The 24,513-nt window shown below is 41.6% G+C and overlaps 1 protein-coding gene across 13 annotated transcripts in view; it reads left to right on the top strand.

Moving 5' to 3' along the window:
• SYNE1 (spectrin repeat containing nuclear envelope protein 1) overlaps positions 1-24,247 on the top strand; it is a 556,892-nt gene extending 532,645 nt beyond the window's left edge. For 12 of the 13 annotated variants that reach the window (XM_064292282.1, XM_064292277.1, XM_064292310.1 and 9 more), the window contains 8 exons: positions 1,675-1,801; positions 3,249-3,460; positions 7,224-7,424; positions 9,246-9,374; positions 10,910-11,122; positions 12,553-12,645; positions 14,071-14,129; positions 23,328-24,247. In XM_064292282.1, coding sequence (XP_064148352.1) covers positions 1,675-1,801; positions 3,249-3,460; positions 7,224-7,424; positions 9,246-9,374; positions 10,910-11,122; positions 12,553-12,645; positions 14,071-14,129; positions 23,328-23,568 — 1,275 coding nt within the window. In that variant the 3' untranslated portion in view covers positions 23,569-24,247. The remainder of the gene's footprint in view (positions 1-1,674; positions 1,802-3,248; positions 3,461-7,223; positions 7,425-9,245; positions 9,375-10,909; positions 11,123-12,552; positions 12,646-14,070; positions 14,130-23,327) is intronic. The other variant, XM_064292314.1, reaches the window with a different exon arrangement.
• Positions 24,248-24,513: the final 266 nt, after the last annotated feature.

Genomic DNA, 24,513 nt, shown 5'->3' with positions numbered 1-24,513 from the left:
TATCCTTGGAGAAGCCAATTTTAGCTAACGGATTACTGGCATGGAATTGTTTAAGTTTTTGTTTGTTTGTTTTTTCTGGGTTTAGTGGTTTGCCCAGTAACCTTGGGAATGTTTTTATCCTCTGTTCTTCATATGCTCATTTTTATTCTAGAAAAAAAACAATTCTGACTAACAAGAGGGATTTGGGAAAAGATAGCAAGGAACTGTATATTATTAATGGCACAATTTATGCAGCTATAATTAAATATATGATAATTCTATTAACTCTGCTCAAGTTGCTGAACGAATCACGTTTCCCCGAGAGCTGCCTGTCTTGAGCACATACTCTAAGCAAGAGAATTTTAAAGTAAACCTCTTTCCTGCCTCACATCCAAAAAAGTGCTTAGTAAAAGGGAAGAAAAATTGTTGCTGTTAGTTGCCATCGAATTGGCCCCAACTCACGGCAACCTTTTGTATAACAGAACAAAACCTTGTGCTAGCCTCACAGCCGTTGTTATATTTAAGCCCATTGCTGTAGCTATAACCGTACGGTTTTCACTGACTTATTTTCAGAACTAGGTCACCAGGCCTTTCTTCCTAGTCTGTCTTAGTCTAGAAGCTCCTCTGAAATCTGTCCACCATGAGTGACCCTGCTGGTATTTGAAATACTGGTGACATAGCTTCCAGCATCGTAGCAACATGCAGGCCACACAGTAGGACAAACTGACTGAGGGGTGGTGGTGGTCCTTTGAAAATTAATTTTCCCTAATTCTAATCACAGCTCCCGTGTACTATGTTTTGAAACTAGGGGTTAGAACCATTCTAGCTATATGTGTCTGTTAATATCCTCACAGTTACAGAAGAGTAATCAATCACGGCTTTATTTTTTGCCCAGTTTAGCCTATTATACCAACTTTGAGTAAGTGAAGCTTGTTTTCTTTAAAGGATAATATGGTCTTACGATGATCATGCTGGTATTACTGAAGCTGCTCTTAACCTTGATGGAAAGTAATCCAAGTAACTTAATAGCATTTGTATTAAAGAGTCGGAAAGAAAACTTTATGTTCAGTGTCACAGGAGTGCTTGAGATGATTTGTTCTTTTAATCTGTGAATACTGTGCGTGACATTAAAAATGATATTGGAAGCTTTTCCTTTGATGTTAGAATTTAGTCCCTTAATACCTGTTAAACTACTTAAATTTTCTCATGAAATGTCTGGCTTTAATACTGCTTTATGCTTATAAGTATCTTAATTTATTTCATGCAAAAAATTTCCCTGTGAGATTTGTGGTAATATTACCATTGTTCCCACATTTTAGTTTAAGGTCAAGAAGGAAGGACCAACTTGCCAAAAATTATATATTGTTTTGCCAGTTGAGGGCTCTAAGTGTTAAATCCAGATTGGCTTAGTCTGTTTTGATTTGTGAATTTAAAAGAAATTTTGAGGACATTTCTCACACAAAATCATGTCACCAAAGTAGATCTTAAAGGATTACTTTCCGTATATAGAAATCTGTTATCTGTTTAAAAACATGTTTTTTACCATTAGCTCATTTTTAACGTAGTAGCATAGTCTCCAGAGAGAAGTAAAACACAGGCACTGTGCTTGTTGGGAAACTCCCAGTTATTTTTCCCGGAATCTTTGGTGCTGGTGAGAATTGTGGTAATGGAGTCCTGTGTTTTCTGTCTGAGCAGATGAAACTGCTGGGTGAGTGCAGTGGCAGCATAGACTCGGTGAAGAGGCTGGAGCACAAACTCAAGGAGGAAGAAGAGAATTTCCCTGGGTTTGTTAACCTGGATAGCACCGAAACTCAAACAGCCGGTGAGTGAGCAGTGTCAATTCAATAAAGAGTGAGAGAGAAGGTCCTGAAGCACTTTGTTACACTTCGTGTCTTAGTTACCTAGTGCTGCTGTAACAGAAATACCACAAGTGGGTGACTTTCAAGTACAAATATATTTTCTCAGTTCTGGAGGCTGAAAGTCCAAATCAGAGCCTGGGCCATGTCAGTCCTTCCTTGTAGGTACTCAGGGGTGGATTATTCAATAGGCAAGGTAAGCACAGTGCTTACCTTGCTTACCAGATCATCTATAGTGAGCAATTTCATATGGGTTTCACCACATCAAAGTAAGTAAGCACAAGCAAGCCCATGCTTACCTTGTTTACTGTACCATTTGCCCCTGACAGGGATTATACATCTGAAAAGAGGCTTTGATTCTGTAGGAAGGTACTGTAGGTTGGGAGGGAGACAGATGCCAGCCATACTTAGAAGCAGAATCTTCGATGTGGTGTAAAAATGTGAAACTGTTCACTACAGATGATCTGGTAAGCAAGGTAAGCACTGTGCTTATCTTGTATATTGGTATGACTTCCAATAATTAATTGATTGTAAGGATGCATTATGGAAGGTGATTATATTACATTATGGACGATAATCTGCTTTACCCAATGCCAATTGATTTAACCGTGTGTAAGTAGTTAAAAAAAAAAAAAAAAAATTTTTTTTTTTTTTTTAACTACTCCGTGACAGCAGCCAGATTAGTGCTTGGCTAAGCCCCTGGGAACCAGAGCCTAGCCATGTTGACACATAAAATTAACCATCACATGCTGCTTACGCTCATTCCATGCTATTCTGTCCTGAGAACCTTTCCCCAGGTTACAGTGATCTCCTATAACATAGAGGAAGGTGAAGATCATTGTATTTTTTCTTCCATGTACTGTTTGTTTTAATGCACTTTCCAGTGTATGGAGTCAGGCGTTGTAAATACGTGCTGTCAGGGTCCTGTTGTAGATAAAGCAAAAAAAAAACCAAACCTGTTGCCTTCAAGTCAATTGCAACTCATAGCAACCCTAGGGGGCAGGGTAGAACCGCCCCATAGGGTTTCCAAGGAGCAGCTGGTGGATTCAAACTGTTGACCTCTTGGTTAATGGCCAAGCTCTTAACCACTGCGCCACCAGGGCTCCCTTATTGTGGATAGGAATCAAGAATTGAATGATGTCTTCATGTATATTACTGTTTATTTACACAGCTCTTTAGCATGTTAAAGCCTATGTAACTATCTTTTTTTTTTTTTTTAACTCCATTACATTAAAAACGCAGCTAGAAAAGTAGAGCCATTGCACTGTTATCTACAATAACGACAGAAATGCCCAACAGAATTCCTCTTTTTTCCTGGGGCTCTTTGAAGTTCACCACCAGTTTGCGTTGAACGCTTTCCCTGAACGTTGTGTGTGGAGAAAACATCTCACTGTTCTGTATGTGTCTTGCCAGGTGTGATTGATCGATGGGAGCTCATACAGGCACAGGCACTAAGCAAGGAGCTGAGAATGAAACAGAACCTCCAGAAGTGGCAGCAGTTCAACTCTGACTTGAACAACACCTGGGCCTGGCTGGGCGAGACAGAGGAGGAACTGGAACGGCTACAGCGCCTGGAGCTCAGCACCGACATTCAGACCATCGAGCTCCAGATAAAGAGGCTCAAGGTATCCTTTCTTCGCCTTTCCCACAGCACCAAACAAGAAGCCACCGCATGGAATCCTGCTCAGACAAAATCACTCTTCTCACCGTTTTACTATTACACCCCAGACCAAAACCAAACCTGGTGCTGTCAAGTCAGTTCCAACCCATGATGACCCTGTGTGTTACAGAGTAAAAATGCTCTGTAGGGTTTTCCTGGCTGGACTCTTTATGGAAGCAGATGGCCAGGCCTTGGTACCACAGCACCACTGGGTGGGTTCAAACCACCAACCTGTAGGTTAATAGTTGGGTGCAAACCGTTTATGCCACCCAGGGACCTTCCAGTATTACACAATGACAGCTAAATTGCCTATCAGAAATGAAAAAGAATACCATTCTGTCTACTAGATATCCTGAATCAGAGTTTTTGATGAAGAAGGTTTTGAAGGCCAGAAGGACCACATTCTAGAACATTCCACTACCATAAGCAATCACATAATTTAATGAGTTGCTGTTTAAGAAATAATCAATTGAAGTTTCATGAAACACCCAAGCACCTCTGGGTCCGATTGAACTTATCTGTAAGGGAAATACAGATGATAAAAGGGGGCCTGCAAGTTTGTCATCTTCAGCTGGAGAGGAGTACTTTCCAAAATTGTATCTGTGTGAGTTTGTGGATGTCTGAATGAAATCATATGACCTCATCAGAGCCTCCGAAATCGATTATGAAACTGGCAGAAGCAATTCCTACTGTACTGAATAATAGAAAACAAAACAGAACTGTGGCATAATTATGGCAAGTGGTGGCATTGATGGTTCAGTGGTAGAATTCTCACCTTCCATACACGAGATCCAGGTTTGATTCCAGCCAAGACACCTCACGCACAGCTAGCACCCACCCGTTAGTGTAGGCTCACGTGTTGCTATGATACTGAACAGTTTTCAGCAGAACTTCCAGACTAATAGAGTGTAGGAAGAAAGGCCTGGTGCTCTGCTTCTAAAAATTAACCAGTAAGAACTCTATGGATCACAACGGTCCTATCCACAAACATCATGGGAATGGCTCAGGATCAGGCAGCATTTTGTTCTGTTGTGCATGTGGTCACCGTGTGTCAGGAGCTGATTCAACAGCAGCTCACAACAACAAACAACTATGGTAAAACACCTGACATTTGTACTTGATCTCGGTCTCGGTAGGTGTAGTACACAAGATAACCTCCTTTAACTCTATTGCAAGATCTTAACAATCCTCCTTAGCTCAGCTAGTAAAGTGCATTCCTAGGTGGGGGCTTTACTGTGGACGGAGCGTGCCGTGGACCGAGAGCTCAATTTCGCTTTAATAGCTCTTTTGGTCTGTTTTTTGTCTGGAGAACATCAAGATGTGCTGCTTCTCAGCCTGTAGCTACCCAGGCTCTCTAGCCTCAAGGGTTAAGTGCAGTTTTTCTGTTTCTCTGGTTTTACTGGAGGATATTTATTTGGGGTTGAAGTTTTTTGTGGCTTGCCCTTGGTTGTTGCGTTGTTTTGTTTTGAAAATTCCAAACAGAGAAACAAGTTTTTTCCCAGATTCTCAAACAGTTACGTGCCTATTGCATAGCCTCAGCACCGGGTCTCCCAATTTCACGACAAGGCCCTGGATAGGAATGCATTTTAAAATGTCTGGGTTATAAAATGCAATTTTCTGTAGAGTGCCTAAATTGCTCCAGGTCCTCTCTGGGAAAAGTAAGGTAACGTTGCCATTAGAGCCATATTCCTTAAAAAGCTGATAAATGCAAGATCATTGTTAGCTGTCGTTGCTTTGGCTCCAACTCATGGCAACCCCATACACAACAGAATGAAATGTTGCCCAGTCCTGCACCGTCTTCACGGTCGGTATGCTCGAGCCCATTGTTATGGCCACTATGTGTTTTGACTGCCTTCCAACCTAGGGGGCTTATCTACCACTACTATATCGGACAATATTCTGCTGTGATCACAGGGTTTTCATTAGCTAATTTTTGGATTAAATTGCCAGATCTTTCTTCCTAATCTGTCTTAGCCTGGAAGCATGGCTGAAAAGTGTCCACCACTGGTGTGACCTTGCAGGTACAGGAAATACTAGTGGCATAGCTTCCGGCATCACAGCAACACACAAACCGCCCCAGTACAACAGATGGATGGTAGTCAGCAAGATTTGGGCAGGGTAACGAGACCTGGAAAGTCAGGCCATCTGATCAGCAATTATACTTCTCTGCACACCCTCCTGATCCTTTCTACCTATGTTTTCCTTAAATATACCAATAGGATAACCAAGTGTCTTCCCACGATATTTCTTGATCTTATACTGTTTGTATTGGCTGCTAACCAAAAGGTCAGCAGTTTGAATCCGCCAGGCGCTCCTTGAAAACTCTGTGGGGCAGTTCTACTCTGTCCTCTTGGGCCACTATGAGTCAGAATCCACTCAACAGCAGTTTTCTTTTTTTTAATGCTGTTTCTGTGGTTGAATTTATACTTCATCATGTTAAGAATCTATTTAAAAGTGAAAAATGAAGACAAGTTAGACACATTACAGGACTGTGAGAAATCATAAGAAAATGTGGCCTGGGTAGATGTGATTTCCAGGACCACTCACTGTAACCCAATCTGGGGATGTTTAAACAGTACCCAGGCAAGCCAACCACGTGCTCAAGTCCTTGGAATTGAGCTCTGAATTTTTTGAAAATACACAAAGCTGAAAATCAGCCCCTTGAACTAAGGTGGTTAGCTGATGAAGTACCCAGTTCATTCTCTTTACCATCACATGACTGTGGCCTGCGACCCGTGACCCAGGCAGGGTTTTCAGGGTTAGGTCCACGATCCAACTGTGCTGAAAGACTCTAGCCATCTAGAGGTCATGGCCCTGAAATGTTCTTTCGTAACAAACTCTTTACTTCATTCTTAAACACAAACTTTGAGTCTCACTCATCTAGGACAGTGGGATCACACTGCAAAAAATGCAGGTATCGTGCTTCTGAAGGTTCCCAGAGCTGGGTTTTTTTGATTTGGTTGTGGTTGAGCTTCCATGCAGGGGATTAAGTTAATCACACTCCCTAGTTCATTGCACAGGGTCATTGTGGGTCCCTGCTCGGTCTCCCCTTCACTTTGTCTTTTTTCTCTACCATATCTTAATTCCCGTTCCTTAGACCCACGTCAACCATTCTGAAACATTTAATGAGTATTCTTTGTTCGTATGTGTTCTTGAAAAATATGGATTTGTGTGTGTGTGTCTGCGTGCATTTTAAATTACAAATGCTACTGTGTTACACTTTTTATTCTGTTTCTGGTTGCTTCACTCTACATCATATTTTCTTAAGATCCATCTGTGTTGTCAAGTATTCATCTCCCCCCATTTGTTCTTATAGTTGCATACTTCTCAGTGATGTTCACCCACCAGATTTCATCTGTTGCCGTTGGTTGCCACTGAGTCAATTCCATCTCATGGTGACCCCATGTGTGCAGAGTAGAACTGTTCTGTAGGGTTTTCAAGGCTATGACCTTTCAGAAGCAGATCACCAGACATTTTTCCTGAGGTGCCTCTGGGTGGGATTAAACTACCAACCTTTCGGTTGATAGCCCACCAGTTAACCATTTTCACCACCCAGGGATCCTGTTAAGACCAATTTTAATTAATGACACTTTTAGCTTTGGCAGAGGCATGGTTTCTTATCAGACAGGCTGACCTTTCTAGGTCTCATTTCAGAAGCTTTAAATTGCTTCTTAAAAATGTTTTCATTATGATTGCTCCCGTTTGATTGTTTTCCTTTCTCTTTGCAGGAGCTGCGGAAAGCTGTGGACCACCGCAAGGCCATCATCCTCTCCATCAACCTGTGCAGCTCCGAGTTCACGCAGGCTGACAGCAAGGAGAGCCGGGATCTGCAGGACCGCCTGTCCCAGATGAATGGGCGCTGGGACCGTGTGTGCTCTTTGCTGGAGGAGTGGCAGGGCCTACTCCAGGATGCGCTGATGCAGTGCCAGGTCTCTGGGGCTTCGGGCAGGCAGTGCTCTGCAGTCCAGCCTTTCCAGTTTAGCTCCCTCTTTGACTTGATTGAACATGCTTCATAAACCAGTTGCTGTCAAGTCAGTTCCAACGCGCGGCAACCCCGTGTGTGTTAGAGCAGAACTGTGCTCCATTGGGTTTTCTGTGGCTGATGATCCACTTCTGAAAAAATCTGCCACGAGGCACCTCTGGGTAGTTTCAAACTGCCAAACTTTCAGTTGACAGCTGGGCTCGTTAACCATTTGCACTGCTCAGGGACTCCCCAAAGTTCAGTGTCTGAGTGCGATAACTTTGTGCCCAAACCCTTCTTTTACTGGAGCACTTGTACATGTGATCAGCCATCTACAGCTTCTAGACTCTGTCTTCTTTTCAGCTAAGACGAGACTACCTGAGAAGCTTATCTGAGCCCCAACATTCCTTCTTTCACTTATTCGTTTATTTCACTCCTTTGTCCAATAAATATCTATTGAGCGCTTTACAGACGTTCCTTGAGCATTGAAGTGAGCGTTGTTGTTAGGTGCCATCTAGTAGGTTCTGACTCATAGCAACCTAGCGTACATTAGGATGAAACACTGCCCTGTTCTGCCCCAAAGTGAGCATTGCAAACATGTATTCATCCGTTATTACCACCGTTACTTGCTGACAGTCCACTGTACAGCCAGGTTGTGCTAAGCAGTTGGGACACAGCATGGCCTCTACTTTGGACAGGGAAAACAGACAATAAAAATGCAAGTAAATAATGAACCAAGATACTTAACAGATTTTGAAGATAGGAATAGCTGGGAAAAGCCACTTTGAGAGAGTGGTCAGAGGAGTTGCACAGATCTTTGAGCTCTCACTGGAAGTATGTTGCTATGAAAGAGGCATAGCAAATGGAAAGTTCCAGAAGCAGGGAAGGGATTAGTGTCCTGAAGATGAGAAAAGAGGCTAGTGTGACTAGCGTAGTATTGAGGCAGGGAGGGGTAAGAAAGATTGGAGGATGGTTCAGGAACCAGATCATGGCCTGCAGGTCATGGCCAGGAGTTTGGGTTGTATTCTAACTTAAGTGGGAAGCTCTTGGAGAATTTGAAGTGTGCTCTGGGGTTTGTGTGTATCCCAAGTGTAAAAAACAAAAAACAATCACCTTGGAGTTGATTCTAACTCATGGTGACCCCGTGTGTGTCAAGTAGAACTGTGCTCCATAAGAGTTTTCAATGGCTGGGTTTTTTGGAAATAGATTGCTTGGTGTTTCTTTCAAGGCACCTCTGGGTAGAATCAAACCACCAACCTTTGGGTTAACAGCCAAGAGTGTTAACCATTTGTACCACTCAGGGACTCCAAGAGTAATATAGCTCCTTGAATGCAGGTACTCTGGCTCTTGGTTCATCTCTGTACCCACTTCTAGTACAATGCTTAAGATCTTCAGTGACTATATTTTGAATGAATAAATGAATAGATGGTGAATGAAGGGCATACGGGATTGGACAGAGACCTTAAATGGTGGGAAGATTTAAATACACGGGGAAAAGAGGAGAGCAGAGTGGCTTCCTTCCAAGCTGTCTAATCACACCATCCTTTTTTCAGAAATAAGTGGTTTGATGCCAATTTTTCTTATGTCTAAATTCTCCCCATGTAATAAATTAGATGCTTTTGGTAGGAACACAAAGTCAGATAACTACAGCTACACCAACGCCTTCCTCTTGAAACCATTGTATCTTGGCCTATAGTAGCTATTACAGAGAATCGAAATTAAATCTAAGCTGTTAGGGAAAGAAAAGAATATTATCTAAGGTTGTTTTATACTCCCATATGTTTTGTAGGATTTCCATGAAATGAGCCATGGTTTGCTTCTGATGCTGGAGAACATCGACAGAAGGAAAAACGAAATCATCCCTATTGATTCTAACCTTGACACAGAGATACTCCAGGATCATCACAAACAGCTTACGGTAGGATGGGTGAGCGCTGGTAGCTGCTAGCTATTTGTAGCAGGGTCCCATTTCACTTAAAGAAAATGAGCATAGGTGGTGGTATTTTTTTACCTTTGTGCTATGGTCTCTAACATATGCTTTCTTTACGTGTACATAGAGGCTGATATCTGCTAGCTTTAGAATCACCTTCTAAAGTTATTGTTCAATAGTGAAAAGCTTAGATGTTCTTAATCTCAATTAGTTTGTATTTATTAAGGCTGCTCTTTGGTGAATTACATTTGTTTTTAATTTAAACTTTAGGTGCTAAATCTATGTCCCAAAAGTACATTTGATGGCTTATAATAAAACAACACTGTTTTTGTTGTTCTTAGTTGTTGTTGAGTTGATTTCAACTCAACCGCAACCCCGTGTGTGCCAAGTAGAACTGCTCCATAGGATTTTCAAGATTGTGACTTTATGGAAGCAAATTGCCAGGCCTGTCCTCCGAGGTTTCTCTAGGTGGATTTGAACCACCAATCTTTTGGCTAGTAGCTGAGCACTTAACAATTTACATCACCGAGGGACACCTAAAAGGACAGCAAAATGATTAAAAGAGAAAGAAACAATTAAGACTTCTTAAGAAGAATTAAATATAACCTGATTAAACATTAACCTTAGCACCAAGTTTTCTGAAAGCTAAGGCAAAAAGGGAATTGTGGGTTAAATTATTTTCACTTTCTGACAGAAAGAAAACAAGCCGGTTTTCAAGGAGCAATAAACATTTTTCTAGCACTAAATTCAAAATGAAATTCGGTGTGTAGATTCTTATTCAAGGAACTTTGAACGATATGATGTACAGTGTTTATTTAACAGTGATTTTACAGAAAATACGTACCTTTAGGAGGAAATGCTTTGCCTTTGGTAGCTTTCAGTATTTTTCAAATGTTACATTCTGACATCTAACACTCACTAACCTAACCTCCAGAACTGGTTGGTAGCTTTTAATCCAGTACCATAAGGGTCTTAAAACACAGAGGAAATAGCTCTGCAGCTGTGTTTTTACAAGACTTTTGACCTCAGACGCTAAGGAGTGAATGAAGAATCACCCGTATATCTTTTTAAAAATCTTGAGTAGATATCAGAGTATACCTTAAGCCCCTAAGTTTTGCTGTATTTAGACATCAGTGTTTTACTTTTCCATTTAAAAGAATCTTAGGTCTCAAGTGCATAATACTTCGTATTTGAAGTACTGTCACATACATTAATCAATTTAAACATTCCAGTAGTACCTACTGTGAACCAGGCAGGGATCATGGTCACCATTTCACCAGATGAGAAAACTTTGAGACCAGAGAGGTTCAGGGACCTTATAGAATATTTTTGGTGGAGGCAGGATTAGAACACAGGTCCCTGACTCCCATTCCATGAGCTGCTCTAGCCTTCTATGTGTGAGCCCTGCATTCTGAAGATCAGGTATAACCACCCACTAAATTACAGCTATGTCATTCTGCACTTCTGGAACTTTCTCCAAGTATTGAAAATTCTTAAAAAATAATTTTTTATCATCTACATAGCAAATAAGGCATGACCTGTTGGAGTCCCAACTAAAAGTGGCTTCACTTCAAGACATGTCTTGCCAACTGTTGGTGAATGCTGAAGGGGCAGATTGTTTGGAAGCCAAAGAAAAAGTCCACGTTATTGGAAACCGGCTTAAACTTCTCTTGAAGGAGGTCAGCCGTCATATCAAAGACCTGGAGAAGTTATTAGACATGTCGAGCAGTCAGCAGGTAAGTGTTAAGCAGGCATCATTGTTTAACATTTCTTACGTGACACCAAACCAGCAACATCATCACAGTTTTACAAAGACTTTAAATGTAGGACTTGTCATAATGAAGCGTCTACTCTCAATCATGGCTCTCACAAGTCCTATCTCAAAATAAAAAAAGTGGACTGATAAACCTTCATAATAGATCGCTGCTTTCAAAGCTATTAAATCTGAAGACCTCTTCTAACTATTACTTCTAACACTTTTACCACCACCTGCAGCCATGGAATTTTAGTTTAGTTTATTTAAGAATGCACCTGTTTTCAGTTACACAGCTAGGGTAGGTTACAACCAATCATTGTCTATGAGTTTTGAGTATCCTGCAAGGTGTGGATTCTCCTTACATATATTTCATAGTAATTACTTCATAGAAAATTCCCTCTGTTCATTCACGTTTTGTGTTTATTCCTAAATCTACTACATCATGGTAGTATTATTGATTTTGAGAAATACATTAACAGGTATAAAATACTTTTTAAGATTTTAGATATTCAATTATAAAATCTTATCGTGAACACATATTTTGTCCTATAAGCATATAAGAGAACAACCGCTCCAAATAGCAGTGCAAATATAATACAGTTTCTCTAATGATAAACAGTTGTTGTTGCTGCTGAGTTAGTTTTGGACTCATAGCAACGCCATGTGACACAGTAGAGCTGTCCCATAGGATTTTCTAGGCTGTAGTCTTTGCGGGGCAGATCGCCAGTCTTTTTCCCAGGGAGCTTTCTGGGTGGGTTCGAACCCTGACTTTTTGGTCAGCAGCCAAACACCTAACTGTTGCGCCACCAGGGCTCCTTTCAATAATGGACAGTAAGCTCCTCGATAAGTATCTTTTGTTTCTAACTCAAATGAATTGGTTTCTCTCCTGCCTGAGAGGCTTGCAGCTGTAAGGCAGGCCTCCCCTTCACCTCCCAAACCCATATTAGCTCATTTGTATGCATATCACTAAAAAATAATAAAGCTACAAGTGAAACAGTAACAAAAAAAAAACTTTATCTCCATTTTCCAGGGCATTTACAGCCAGGAGTTTACAATACACTGAAAGAATTGGGTCCTATCTTCTTATAGTTCCTTAATCCCACTTTCCTCAAGGAATGCTTTGACTTCTGGAGGGACGGATGGAGTGGAAAATACATCATGTTTTACAAAGCCTGCCTAGCTCTGGGACAAAACCAAATCCATTGCCATGAAGTTGATTCCAACTCATGGCGACTCTACAGGACACAGTAGAACTGCCCCCATAGTATTTCCAAGGAGTGCCTGGTGAATTTGAACTGCCTTCGTTTTGGTTAGCAGCAATAGCTCTTAATCATTACTCCAGCAGGGTTCCCAAGCTCTGGGACAAGGAGTTATTAAATAATCCTTACTGGTGGTCTATGTCCCACATAGGATTTGTCATCCTGGTCTTCTGCTGATGAACTTGACACCTCAGGATCCATGAGTCCTACATCAGGAAGGAGCACCCCAAACCGACAGAGAACGGTAACTTTCCACTGGTCCTTTTGAATTGGCCCAGGGAAGGGGGCACTGGGACTGGGAAATGACATCATTGGTGCTTACCTCAGGGCCCATAGACTCACCCCCACAAAACAGGAGCTCCCGCACAGAAGAGGGTGTCAGAGAGTGTAGCACTGCTTCCTCAGCCCTTCCTTGTGCCCTCCCTGCATGCACTCAGGAACAGAAAAGAGTGGCTCTGTGTTTATCAAAAAAAAGCCAGGGCTCAAAGTGTGGTTGGTATGCAGGGAGACCAATTATTCTGATTGTTTTAGAATGGTGCTCATTTGTCCCTCTGGTGGCTGCTTCCTTCAAACCACCACCAACCACCATGTTCATCTAGAGTGTAGCATACCACTTCATGGAGTGTTTCTCCTCCCAGAGGTGAACCTATGCATGATTGTCTTCTGAGACCACTCTGGTACATGTAAAACAAGTAGTTCTGTTGACTGTCAAGCAAAGATGCTCCTGAGTGGAGTCCTCAAAGTTTTCAGTGGTACTGCTGCCCCTAGTGGTTCAACAAGTCAAGTCCACTTGAGACCTATGGTGGGAGCTGCCCCACTGGAACACAACGAAGACAAAAGGACAAATTTGGCCCCTGCTACCCTCTATACCTTGATTTCTCTGTGTAGTTAGAAGCTTGTTTTTGTTTTGTTTTATTTATTTTCTTGTCCTGCTTCATGATTATATTCATTTTTATTATCATTCCATTTTCCTTATTTTTTAGGAGTATTGATTTCGTTTGCCCTTTTTTGTCATAAACACTTAAGTTCTATGCTGATAAATGTTATTGTCTTTCTTAGGATTGTTTTTGGTTTTTTTTTTTTTTTAACTACATTCACTAGTTTCCTATAGATCCTAGTTCAAGAATGTGAAGGAATACTGGCTTTTTGAGGGAAATTTTAGCCTGTATATAATTGGGGTATTAACTCATTGGATCTTCATCATGCTGCAGAGAACAACCACAGATGACTGTCATTATTTTTCGTCTACCAAGAATCTTTAAAATGCTTCAGTGCTCTAGAAAAGGGAAAAAAAAAATGTAAAGACTCTTTAAAATATATGGTATGGTATAGTGAATTTTATAATTATTGTAAGTAAATATGCAGAGATCCTTGAGTAAAGTCATTTATGTTTCTTCCAAGAAAAATTGGAAAAAAAAAAATACTTGCTGTGGTGTGGACTCCAACACCATGCTTTATATTTCTTCAATGACTGATAATATCCATCGAAACTTATTTTATTTCTTCAACAAAAGAAAAGCCAGTTTCCTTAAGTCGCAGATACTGATGATCACTCCATTTGATTTATTTTTCTTTTGCTGCACTTTTAGTTTAATTTTCATCAATAGCTTGTCTTTATTTGCCTGGACTGAACATTCTTCTTTCTTTACCCCCTGTTCATTGCAAACAGCCACGAGGCAAATGTAGTCTCTCCCAGCCTGGACCCTCTGTCAACAGTCCACAGAGCAGGTACCTTATTCTCCTGGTTTCCACACTGTTCTAGATTCCAAGAGGATGATGAAAATTGCCCATGATCTAGGTAGGCCTGTCTCTGGTCTGCCTCTGGGTCATTAAGAAATGATTCATTTTAATCCACACCCTTTCCTAATAAGCTGGAAAGGACTTGTCAAATTCTCAGACCAGAAATTATTTGGACCCCACCAAATTTTTGTTTAACTCGACAAAGGCCAACTGGTACGTCTCATCCAATGGTATTCTGGGTGTACATAAGGATTCCATACAACTGCACACACCATCATTTGATTCATGGCAGACTTTTATCATCCTCTTTATTTCTAGATTTTACCATAAGACAGGTCATAGATCTATGAATTATTTTACCATTCACAGAACCCACACATCTGAATAAAATATACCAACATCCCCAGCTTTCATTTATTTATTTATTTTATTTTCCTGTTTTATCCAGATTGTGGGTTTTGGATTCTCAAAATGACAAGTCCGAATTTGGTTGTCTTCATTTAAAACTTATAAGCACCTCTCTCTTCTGCTTACCCTAAAACTTCTCTCAGCCAGCACACCCAGGCGCTCACCTTCCTGACACTCAGCAAGCTCTTGCGCTCTGGGAACAAGCCCAGTGCCCTGCCCAACCCCTCCTGAGGGCCCTGCCTCCAGCCCCCCTCATCTCCACAGCTAGCAGCGCTTTGCCTTGTCTGTGTGATGTCTGCGTTCCTTTTCTCTTCCACTAATCAGCTCCCGTGTCTCCAGACAACTTCCCTCAAGTGAGAATACTCTGTCCTCACAGCTGATTTTTAACTCTCATAATCCCAAGCTGTTCGCCACTGCTGAAGTAGTTTGTCCCTGGGGAAGTTTATCACCACTGAACAGGAAGTAGGATTCCTGGAAGGAGGGTGGGGAGGTGAGGGTGCCTAGGACTGTAAACAACCCCTGAGTCATCTGTTCAGTTCCCCAGCTGTGTGCTAAACTGGACTGGCTATTTTATGTGGTCATTCTCACTCAGCTGAAGTCATGCAGAACATATTTTTCATGTGCTTTCTGGTTTTAAATCTCCTTTTATGAATTTTTTTTTTCCATTTGGTTTGATTTGAAGACAGTGTGTTTTTCTTTTTGTCCATGAAAAAATATCAGTAATAAAATATGAGTGAAGGAAACTTCACAGGGACTTTTGAAGCTAATGATGGACGTTCCTGTGTGCTTTGTATTTTCTTAGCCCCCTATTAAAAAACAACAAAAAAAACAGATACTCACTTACTGTGGACAGGTCCCTGTATTATATATTCCGTTTTCTCCCCACAAATTGCTGTTGTGCCATGAACAGAGACAAGGGTTATCCCCATAACATTCCCTTTACGATATAGAGGTCAGTTCTTTAGTCAAGACAAATGATGCTAATGAGAAAGGGAAAAAGCCCTTGTGTTATTATACAACACCAAGAGCAACCACCCTTTGGTTCCTAGTGTTGGAAGCTGATTTCTGCCACATAAGTATACTCAGAAATATTGGTCTGCTCCCGTGATTCTTTCAGGCAGACGAAATCTGAGATCTCAGAATCTCAAAGGAATCGTTTCTTAGGGCGGCGAGTGTTTCGAATTGTCTCTAACAGGGCTTTGCGGCTGGGGCAGCCACATTCTCGCTGTGACACGCACAGACTCCTTTCAGCTCTGCTCTGTCCAGCACTGTTTATTAACACCTTTCTGATCATACAGCGCACTACCCAGTTTGCTACTCGGGAGAGCATGGAATACAAACACGCTTCACTTAAGTGGCAAACTCATCCAACGCCTTGGCAGATGGGTTGTGGTTGAACATGCATGGACTTCTTAACTCCTCGGCACCTTGGTTTGGGGTGCACCCAACGCAGACAATGAAATGCAAAGTCTCCTGGGAAAGAATTAACTCTACCCACAATACGGGCTGTCAGGGCGTTCCTTTACGTTGAGACTGGAGAGTACCTTCGGTTTGATCTTGCACTGGTCCAGCAAATTTGAAAGATTGTTGTAGAAGCGCAAATAACAAGTTTACAGTGTTAACCCCAGCAGTTTGCAACAGTAAAATTGTAGACATGTATTCTTCCAGAGAGGCAAAGGACGCTGAGTAGAAAGAAAGTGGGTATTAGTTTGAAGGCAGAGGTTGTCTGTGTGTTTTGTTGTTTAAAGCCAGGTGCTGATAATATCAATGGCTTGTCTGCTATATATTTCAGTTGGGTTCTACGGTAACTGTTCTATGTTGCCTTACATAATACCCTAGACATACATATGGATGGATGCCAAAATTTACTGAGCATCCACTATGCTTAGGCCCTGGGTCTACAAAATTACTGCAACGGGGCCCTTGCCATTAAAAGATTGGCAGCGGGTCAGAACCAGAGATTCCTGACTCTCCAAGAAGCTCCCCAGCATTTGAAAAAATCTGTGCATACATTCATTCGCAATAACTGTATTCATATTTTTTTGTTTGAGATTAAACATATTTTAGAAGCATGCTTTTTGAAGCAATGCTGATGAGGGTCCTGCTGGTACTTTTTCCTACTCGTGACTTAAAATTTTCTAACCCGTAACTCTTCAAAACTCTGCTGTAGCTTACTCGCAGTTGACAAATGGCAAGATTTCAGTGGCATCACTAAGGTTGTCACCCAATGTGGTAACTCATGGTGTCACCCTCCACCTTGGACCTCCTCCCATACCAATCTGTACACAACCCTTAGTAATGTTTTTTGTACTAATGTTACTCGTAAATCGTAATTCCCGTTTATCACTCCTTTTCCTGTAATTACAACTTTGTTCTCAAAAAAGTTATTGATACAGGTTAACAGATACTAACTACCAGAATATTGTAGCTAAAACACCAGAGAATTTGACAATACCTGCCCCTATAAAAACACCAGCAACAACAAAAACAACAGTGTGCTTGTAGCATGCGCAGACAAAACCACGTGATTCAAAGCATCATTGTAATGGGGTAATAATGACAGCTCTGACCTGAGCACATTAGAAGGTTCAAAGAGTACATTAGCATAGGGTTTTTAGCCTTGTAGGTATATTGGTACATGTAAACTAGGCATACAAAAAATGTTTTTGTTGTTATAACTAACTACAGGGATATTTTTATAGACAGTCGTTTTGGTGTCACTCCTTCCGACTGTGTCACCCGGTGTGGTCTGCACTGCCCCCCCCCACATCCCCCTAGTGACACCACTGCAAAACTTCACTCCAATTTCTAACAAGGGCAAAGGAATAATTGCTCTGTGGTCTGGATGGAGTGACTGGATGACTTCATCCTGAAGCTTACCTGAAAAAACCCATTGCCATCAAGTCGATCCTGACTCATAGCGACCCCATAGAGTTTCCAAGGAGCACCTGGTGGATTCGAACTGCCAACCTTTGGGTTAGCAGCCGTAGCACTTAACCACTATGCCACCAGGGTGTCCTTCTGAAGCTTAGCATTGTGAAATGCAAAATTGCCTCAGACGCCCTTGGTCTCAGCACCTTCTACAGGAGAACTAAGAAGAAATGGGAGGTGGCAAATGATTGGCTGCAGTACTGAAATGGGGGCGGGGGGGAGAACTCATTTTAAAATTCAGATCAAAATATCCAAATATATTTAAGCAAGTGTAGTGGGTTTCTTTCTTTCTTTTTTTTTTTTTGGCCTATACACGGGGGCCTTGCTGTAAAACACTGTTCAGTATCTTGTGGAATTTGTTGTTGAGTCTTTTCTGACAGACTCCACCCTGAGGATCTATTTATTCCAAGCATTCAAGAGTCTCGGCATAAAGCATTCCGTCCTCTCCAGCAGGCTGCCTGGCGCTCTGAGGGCAGCTTTAGGGTAAAGCTCCCATGGGTTTCTTCTCTGCTGTTTTGAGGTAGGCATTCTTAGCAAACCAGGCAGGCCCTTTGGGAAATCCAAGGGTGTTTCTGTAGAAGAAAGGGCTGAATCCAGCCAAGCCCCTGGGGACTGAGTCAGCACACCCTTGCTCTAGTAATACTGATCATACTAAGTTCCTGACATTCATTTAGCATTTAATGTATCCTGAGCATCATGCTAACTATTTACATGTTATCTCATTTAACCTTCATAACAACCTCATGTCTTGGCTATAATCCCTATTTTGTAGGTAAGGACACTGGGATTAAAGTAACTTTCCCCAAATTTAGAATTTGAAGCCAGGTCTCACCTGAGCGGGTCCGAGCTTGTTAACCACTTCACTCTCCCGGGGAGTATTGGTCCAGTACCAGCTGCCGTCAAGTCAGTTCCAGCTCAGGGCAGCTGCAGGTGTGTCAGAGTAGAGCTGTGCTCCCCGGGGGTGTCAGTGGCAGTTCTTCGGGGTGGATCACTAAGCCTTTCTTCCGAGGTACCCCTGGATGAACGCAAACCTCCAACCTTTCGCTTAGCAGCCAGGCATCACCCAGGGGCTGCTGTTTTGGGTCAGATGTTTCAAACCACAGTTCCAGGGATTGGGCCTCCACAAGCTGTATGAGGTGGTTTAGAACCAGTCAAAATGTTCGGTTTGGAATAAGAGGTAACTGGAGTCTTGGAAACCCTGGTGGTGTAGTGGTTAAGTCCTACTGCTGCTAACCAAAAGGTCGGCAGTTTGAATCCACCAGGTGCTCCTTGGAAACTCTGTTGGGCAGTTCTACTCTGTCCCACAGGGTCACTATGAGTCGGAATCGACTTGATGACAGTGGGTTTGGTTTGGTTTGGAGTCTTAAATTGGGTCTAGAAACTTGTTTTCTGAATCATGTATCCAGGAAACACATTGGGTTTCAGAGGCCATTTGCACAAGAGCAGCACTCAGGCCATGGACAATGGAGATGTTCTCCTGGACCAATAGCTATTTTGTTGTTATAATAAATTCCTGTTACTGTACTGCCAGTGTTATCTAACAGGAACCCAATTAATGGAAAGTTTCTTATCCCGTGGGTTTAAATGATGTATGCACAGAATTAGCTCATTTTATTTTCTCTGATTGTGTAAAATTTTGGGTGAGCCACACTCTCTATATACTGTATTCAGACTCCTCACTTCTCTGCTGTCATTCTTTCTGTGGTATATTGTTGTGTCCTGCTTCTTCCCCTCCCATTCTCCTTCCCTCACAACTCCATGCGTTTGGACGTGAGATGAAACAACCTCAGGGCAATTATTTACACAAAATTTTTCTTTTTTATTGTGCTGTAGGTGAAAGTTTAAAGAGCAAATTAGTTTCTCATTAAACAGTTAATACACAAATTTTTTTGCAACATTGGTTGCCAACCCCACAATGTGTCAACAGTCCCCTTCTCTACCGTGGGTTCCCTGTTTTCATTTATTTATACAGAAATTTGAAGGACAGAGAGGACCAAGAAAAATAATAATATAAATATAAGAGAATATAGAAAATAAATTATATTCTCTGTAGAGGTGGAGAACAAACACATTTTTTTTCTGAACAGAATTATCCAGAATACCACCATTGATTAAAATCCTTGAATAAGTTGACACATTTAATTTTTCCTATATAGACACAATCTAAACTGACATCTATTTATGGAGCAAGGCAAGAGGAGAGGGGTGAGTAACTAGTCAACACAGCACCTTTGTTCTTTCTCTTGCGCAATTTCCCAAAGCTCTTGAAACTTTGGTGATTTTAAAGTCAATAAATAGTAAAAGTCTGCTTTTACTGTGGTATCATTAACCTGTTGGTACTAAAAGTTCTAGAAGAGGTTCATCGTGAGGAAGAGGTAACCTTGGGCACATTGAAGTCTTGGTAGTTGCTCCAGGAGGCGGGCATTTTTTCTCAGTTGATAAACTGGGCATTTTCAAGAGCAGTCAACTGCATGGAAGGTCACTAAGCACTGTGTGTTCTCCCTAGGTTGGCATTCTTCAACATTAGAAATCACACACTAATTAAATTTTAATAAGGAATGCTCTGATGCTGTTAAATGTGCCATGTCCTTCAGTGAACTCTGCATCTTATGAGTCTGTATTCCAAAATGGTGACCTTTCTAGTTCTTCTCACGAGTGGACTAGTCAACATGAAGCCCCTGTTTTGAGCTTGATCTTTTACCTATGAGCTCAGGGAAGCTAATAATTGACAATTGGGCTATTCAACTCTTATCAGTCAAATTGTATTAAATGTCTCCTAAAGAAAATGAGTCAGTTAGAAATCTCCCTCATTTTATTTAAATATTTAATAATGAGGACACTTGGAGCTCTCTTTGGTCCTTCTATTATAACTCATCCAGCTACAGACAGGGAGTGTTGTTTGCCAGGGCATATTTTCAAGTCAATAAAGTAGGATATATTGAAGAAAAATTCAGCCCAGAGTTCATGGGTAGCTACTCCCATTCCTCTCAAGACATTGCAAGGCAAGCCATTGAATCATAAACCATCAGAGTGGAAAAGATTTTAGGATGTCAATGCACCCACCATCTTTGCAAATGAGAAAACCAAAGGCCAGAGAGTCTAATTTCCTTGCCCAAGATTATACAACTGCCTCATGCCTATCCGTTAACTTGATGTAATATTGTGAGACTTTATAATTGGAGACATTTACTTTAGGCATGAGGAAATCATTCAATGCATTCAATTCCAGATATTTTAGGATATGAGTGGTCTCTTCTTTGTTTCTGTTGTGAGATACCTGTGACATAACAGGAACTTTCACTCATGTGGCCAACCAACAAAGGATTGCATAGGAGAGAATGCAGTAGTCAGGGACTTTGGAACCCTGAGTTCCTGCTAGATCTCTTCAGTTAATTTGGGGCAAGTCACTTGCCTTATCTATAGAGCAGATTCTGGGAGTTAAAATCTGAACTCTGCCACTTGCTAGCTGTGTAAATTTGAGCAAATTACTTCTCTGAGCTTCCTTTTCATCATCCGTAAAATTAAGATAATATGTACACACCTCAGAGGGACTGTTGTGGGGATTATATGAGAGAGCCCAAGGTAAACATTTAGTGTGTCGTCTAGCAGTTAGAGGAGTAAATGTTAAGTACCCTGAGCTATAACTCAATTGCCAGTGATTTGATTCTGACTCATGATGACCTTATGTGTGTCAGAGAACAGCTATGCTCCGTGGGGTTTTTAGTGGCTGCTTTTTCAGAATTAGATTGCCGGGCCTTTCTTCCAAGGCGGCTCTGGGTAGGCTCAAACCTCCAACATTTTGGTTAGCAGGAGAGCATATTAATGTACCTACAAAATTAGGAGATGTATTAGATGCTCTACTATATTTCCACAAAACATGTCATTTTTCCTACTCAGCTCGTTAGGAATAACTCATTGGTCTTAGCATTCGGGCAGTTAATCAGTCTGACCACTAGATGGTGATTGAACTCTTGCGGCCTCTCAGTTGGGAGACTACACTGGCCAATTAATAGAAAACATTACTGTTGTTTTTGGGTGCCGTCGAGTGGATCCTGACTCATAGCGACCTTATAAAACAGAGTAGAACTACCCCATAAGGTTTTCTAGGCTATAATCTTTACAGGAGCTGATCTCCAGGTCTTTCTCCCACAGAGCCTGTGGGTGGGTTTGAACCACCAACCTTTCAGTTAATAGCAAATCGCTTAACCACTGCACCACTGGGGCTCCTTAGTAAAAGACATACAGTGTATAAAACATGGACCTCCTGAGTTGGAAGAATATCTAGTGTAATTTGAGAGAAGAGGATAGCACAAAAAGGTGAAGTAAGTTGTTCAAGGTCAGTCAGCTGCTGGTAGTAGACTTCTGACAAGAACCAGGTTCCAATCCAGTCAGTGATTTGTTCTATTGTCACACTACAAGAACCAGGCAAGAAACCCAGTGTGATGCATGGATTCTGGGGCCTCCACAGGGCCAGGCTGTCCCCTATCCTTCTTTACTGATTTAATAAAAGAGCTTTGAGTAGTCCCTTTGTTCTCTTTTATAGGGAACTATATCAGTTTTTTTTTTTTTTTTAACAGTTATTTTCTCTGGTGCCATCCTTATCCCACACTGATACCACTCTAATCTGTCTTCAGAAATTAATAGCTAATAAGAGAGCTAGAAACATACTGTTTCCTTACTAGCAAAACATACAGAGCTACCAATACAGTTTTTATATCTTCGTGTTTCTCCTCGTTCAGTGTTCTTACCCCTACCCGTTAGTGATACTAAAACCACTAGGGAATTCATCCTACGTGTGGAGGCATGTGTCTCCTTCTTTCATCTTTTCTGTTTGCTCCTGCACTGTTGGATGTGTGCATGTGTGTGTACATACAGATTGCCTGTCGTAATGAATGTTTCTTTATTCTTTCCATTGGTAACCAATAAATGTTACTGGGGGTACACCAAGAGAAAATTGAGGCCTGCAACCCAGAACCCACTTCCACGTTCAATTATTTCCTAGGCTGTCTTTCTTATGAATTCTGAAATTCATGCTTAATCACTAATACACTGCTTAAAAGGAAGACAAAAGTGGGTTAGGAAAATTGGAACTTTGAATGTGGAAGCGGTCTTTGAGATGACCATCCATCCTGCTCAGAAAAGTTGTATAGGTTTCTCAGAGTCGCAGAGCTAGTGATAGGATCATCAGAGAAGCTACATCATTTAAGACTTGGGCTCTGTAGACTGACTTGTCCTTCCTTATTCATACTGCTTTGGAACTTAATAATGTCAGGGCTAGCTGCTGAATCAGTGCAAAATGAAACCAGGGTATATACTCTAAGATTAATCGGGCTTTCCTGGGTCTGTGCAAAATGACTAATTGGGCTTTCCTGGGTCTGTGCAAAATGACCAGGGCTGTTTTTATACTTGTTGCGTGGGTTTTGGTATACCCAGGATGGCTCTGTGTATCGTTTATATGATTTTGACAGCAACTAACTGCCTAACAGTGCTCCTGATATTTTTAAACCAAAAATGAAACATTTTAATTATCCTGGATCCACTTAATTTCTTCTGGTAAAATTTGAGTAGAGCAGTTATCCTTGTTGGTGGAAAGTGTTTTACCAAATTAAGGGGTAAAATGAGTGGAATTTGTACCTCAATTAGTACCTTTAGTTGACTGACTAAATGTTTATTTTTTGTCAGTGTAGTTTCCAGACAACCCTTAGGTTGGTGGTGGGGAAATGGCCTAGGCCTACTGCTGATGTTACCTGCCAAGTTGGGCATGGCCCTGTAGCTTCCAGGAAGGTGCAGTAGCAAAAAGCAGCACTCATCCCATGTTTGAGTTGTTTGTGTTGATTCTTCTCTCAGGTCCACAAAAGGTGGCTCCGATTCCTCCCTTTCTGAGCCTCAGCCAGCTCGGTCCGGCCGAGCCTTCCTGCTCCGGGTCCTCCGAGCAGCTCTCCCCCTCCAGCTTCTCCTGCTGCTCCTCATCGGGCTCGCTTGCCTTGTCCCAATGTCAGAGGAAGACTACAGTTGTGCCCTCTCCAACAACTTTGCCCGATCCTTCCACCCCATGCTCAGATACACAAATGGGCCTCCTCCACTCTGAGCCAAGCAGATGCCATCTGCGGAAGTGCTGGTAGCAAAAGGAGGGTATAGCTGAAAGCAATCCCAGGCTCTCAGGGAGAGCACCTTCATCGTGGCGAACGCCCTCCGTGTGGCAGCTTTAGCCCTCCTCCGTGTCCCACGTGTGCAATTCTCGGCTTCAGTGATAAACAATGACAGGAGGAGAGCAGACAGATGACAGAAGCTTTGAAAGAAATTTCGCTTAAATCTCCAAGCCTTGGCACTGAAGAGAGTGACTAAGGACCTCCAACGTTCACCAGGCACGGGAATTCTGAGTCTTTGGTCCATTTCTCTGTATAGCCAAGGAGTTCACCAGGCCAGCTGGGCAGCTTTCTCAGCGTGCTGCTCCATCCACTCAATAAACAGTCCTCTCTGGGCGCCATGTCAGTATCCTACAATCTACCAACCAAGCAGTGCTAAAGAGATTTTAGAAACTTGTAACATACTGTTTTTAAGAGCTTCTTTGGCAGCTTCCTTTTTACCTTGTTTTCCCTTTGGGCATGATGTTCTAACCTTTTTCCTTTTGAAGCACAAGCTGTAAATCTCCAAGGCACTATTTTTAAAGGTATTAAGAAAAACCAGATGTAATAAATAATATCGTGGAAGGCTTTATGTGAGAAAAAATTTAACGTTATAGTAAAAAAAAAAAAAGTATTTATGTATGTACAGTTTGCTAAAGCCAAGTTCTGTTTGTATTGATTCATTTGCATTTATTATAGATATTGTAAAATATTTTGTCTGTTTTTTTTTTCCCCCAAAAGGAATGACTGTAAATTTCACTCTTAAGCAGGCACTTAGCAAAATGCAACCTAAATGATCTTTTTTTGTGGGATGAATGAAGCTGGAACAGAAGTATTTATTAAGGGAAAAGGATGATTAGAAACCAAAAAAAAAAAAACACAACTAAACCTGTTGCCCTCGAGTCAGT

The sequence above is a fragment of the Loxodonta africana genome, chromosome 1, assembly GCF_030014295.1.
Source record: "Loxodonta africana isolate mLoxAfr1 chromosome 1, mLoxAfr1.hap2, whole genome shotgun sequence".
Taxonomy (NCBI): Eukaryota; Metazoa; Chordata; class Mammalia; order Proboscidea; family Elephantidae; genus Loxodonta; species Loxodonta africana.
This window is presented reverse-complemented; position numbering and strand designations above follow the sequence as displayed.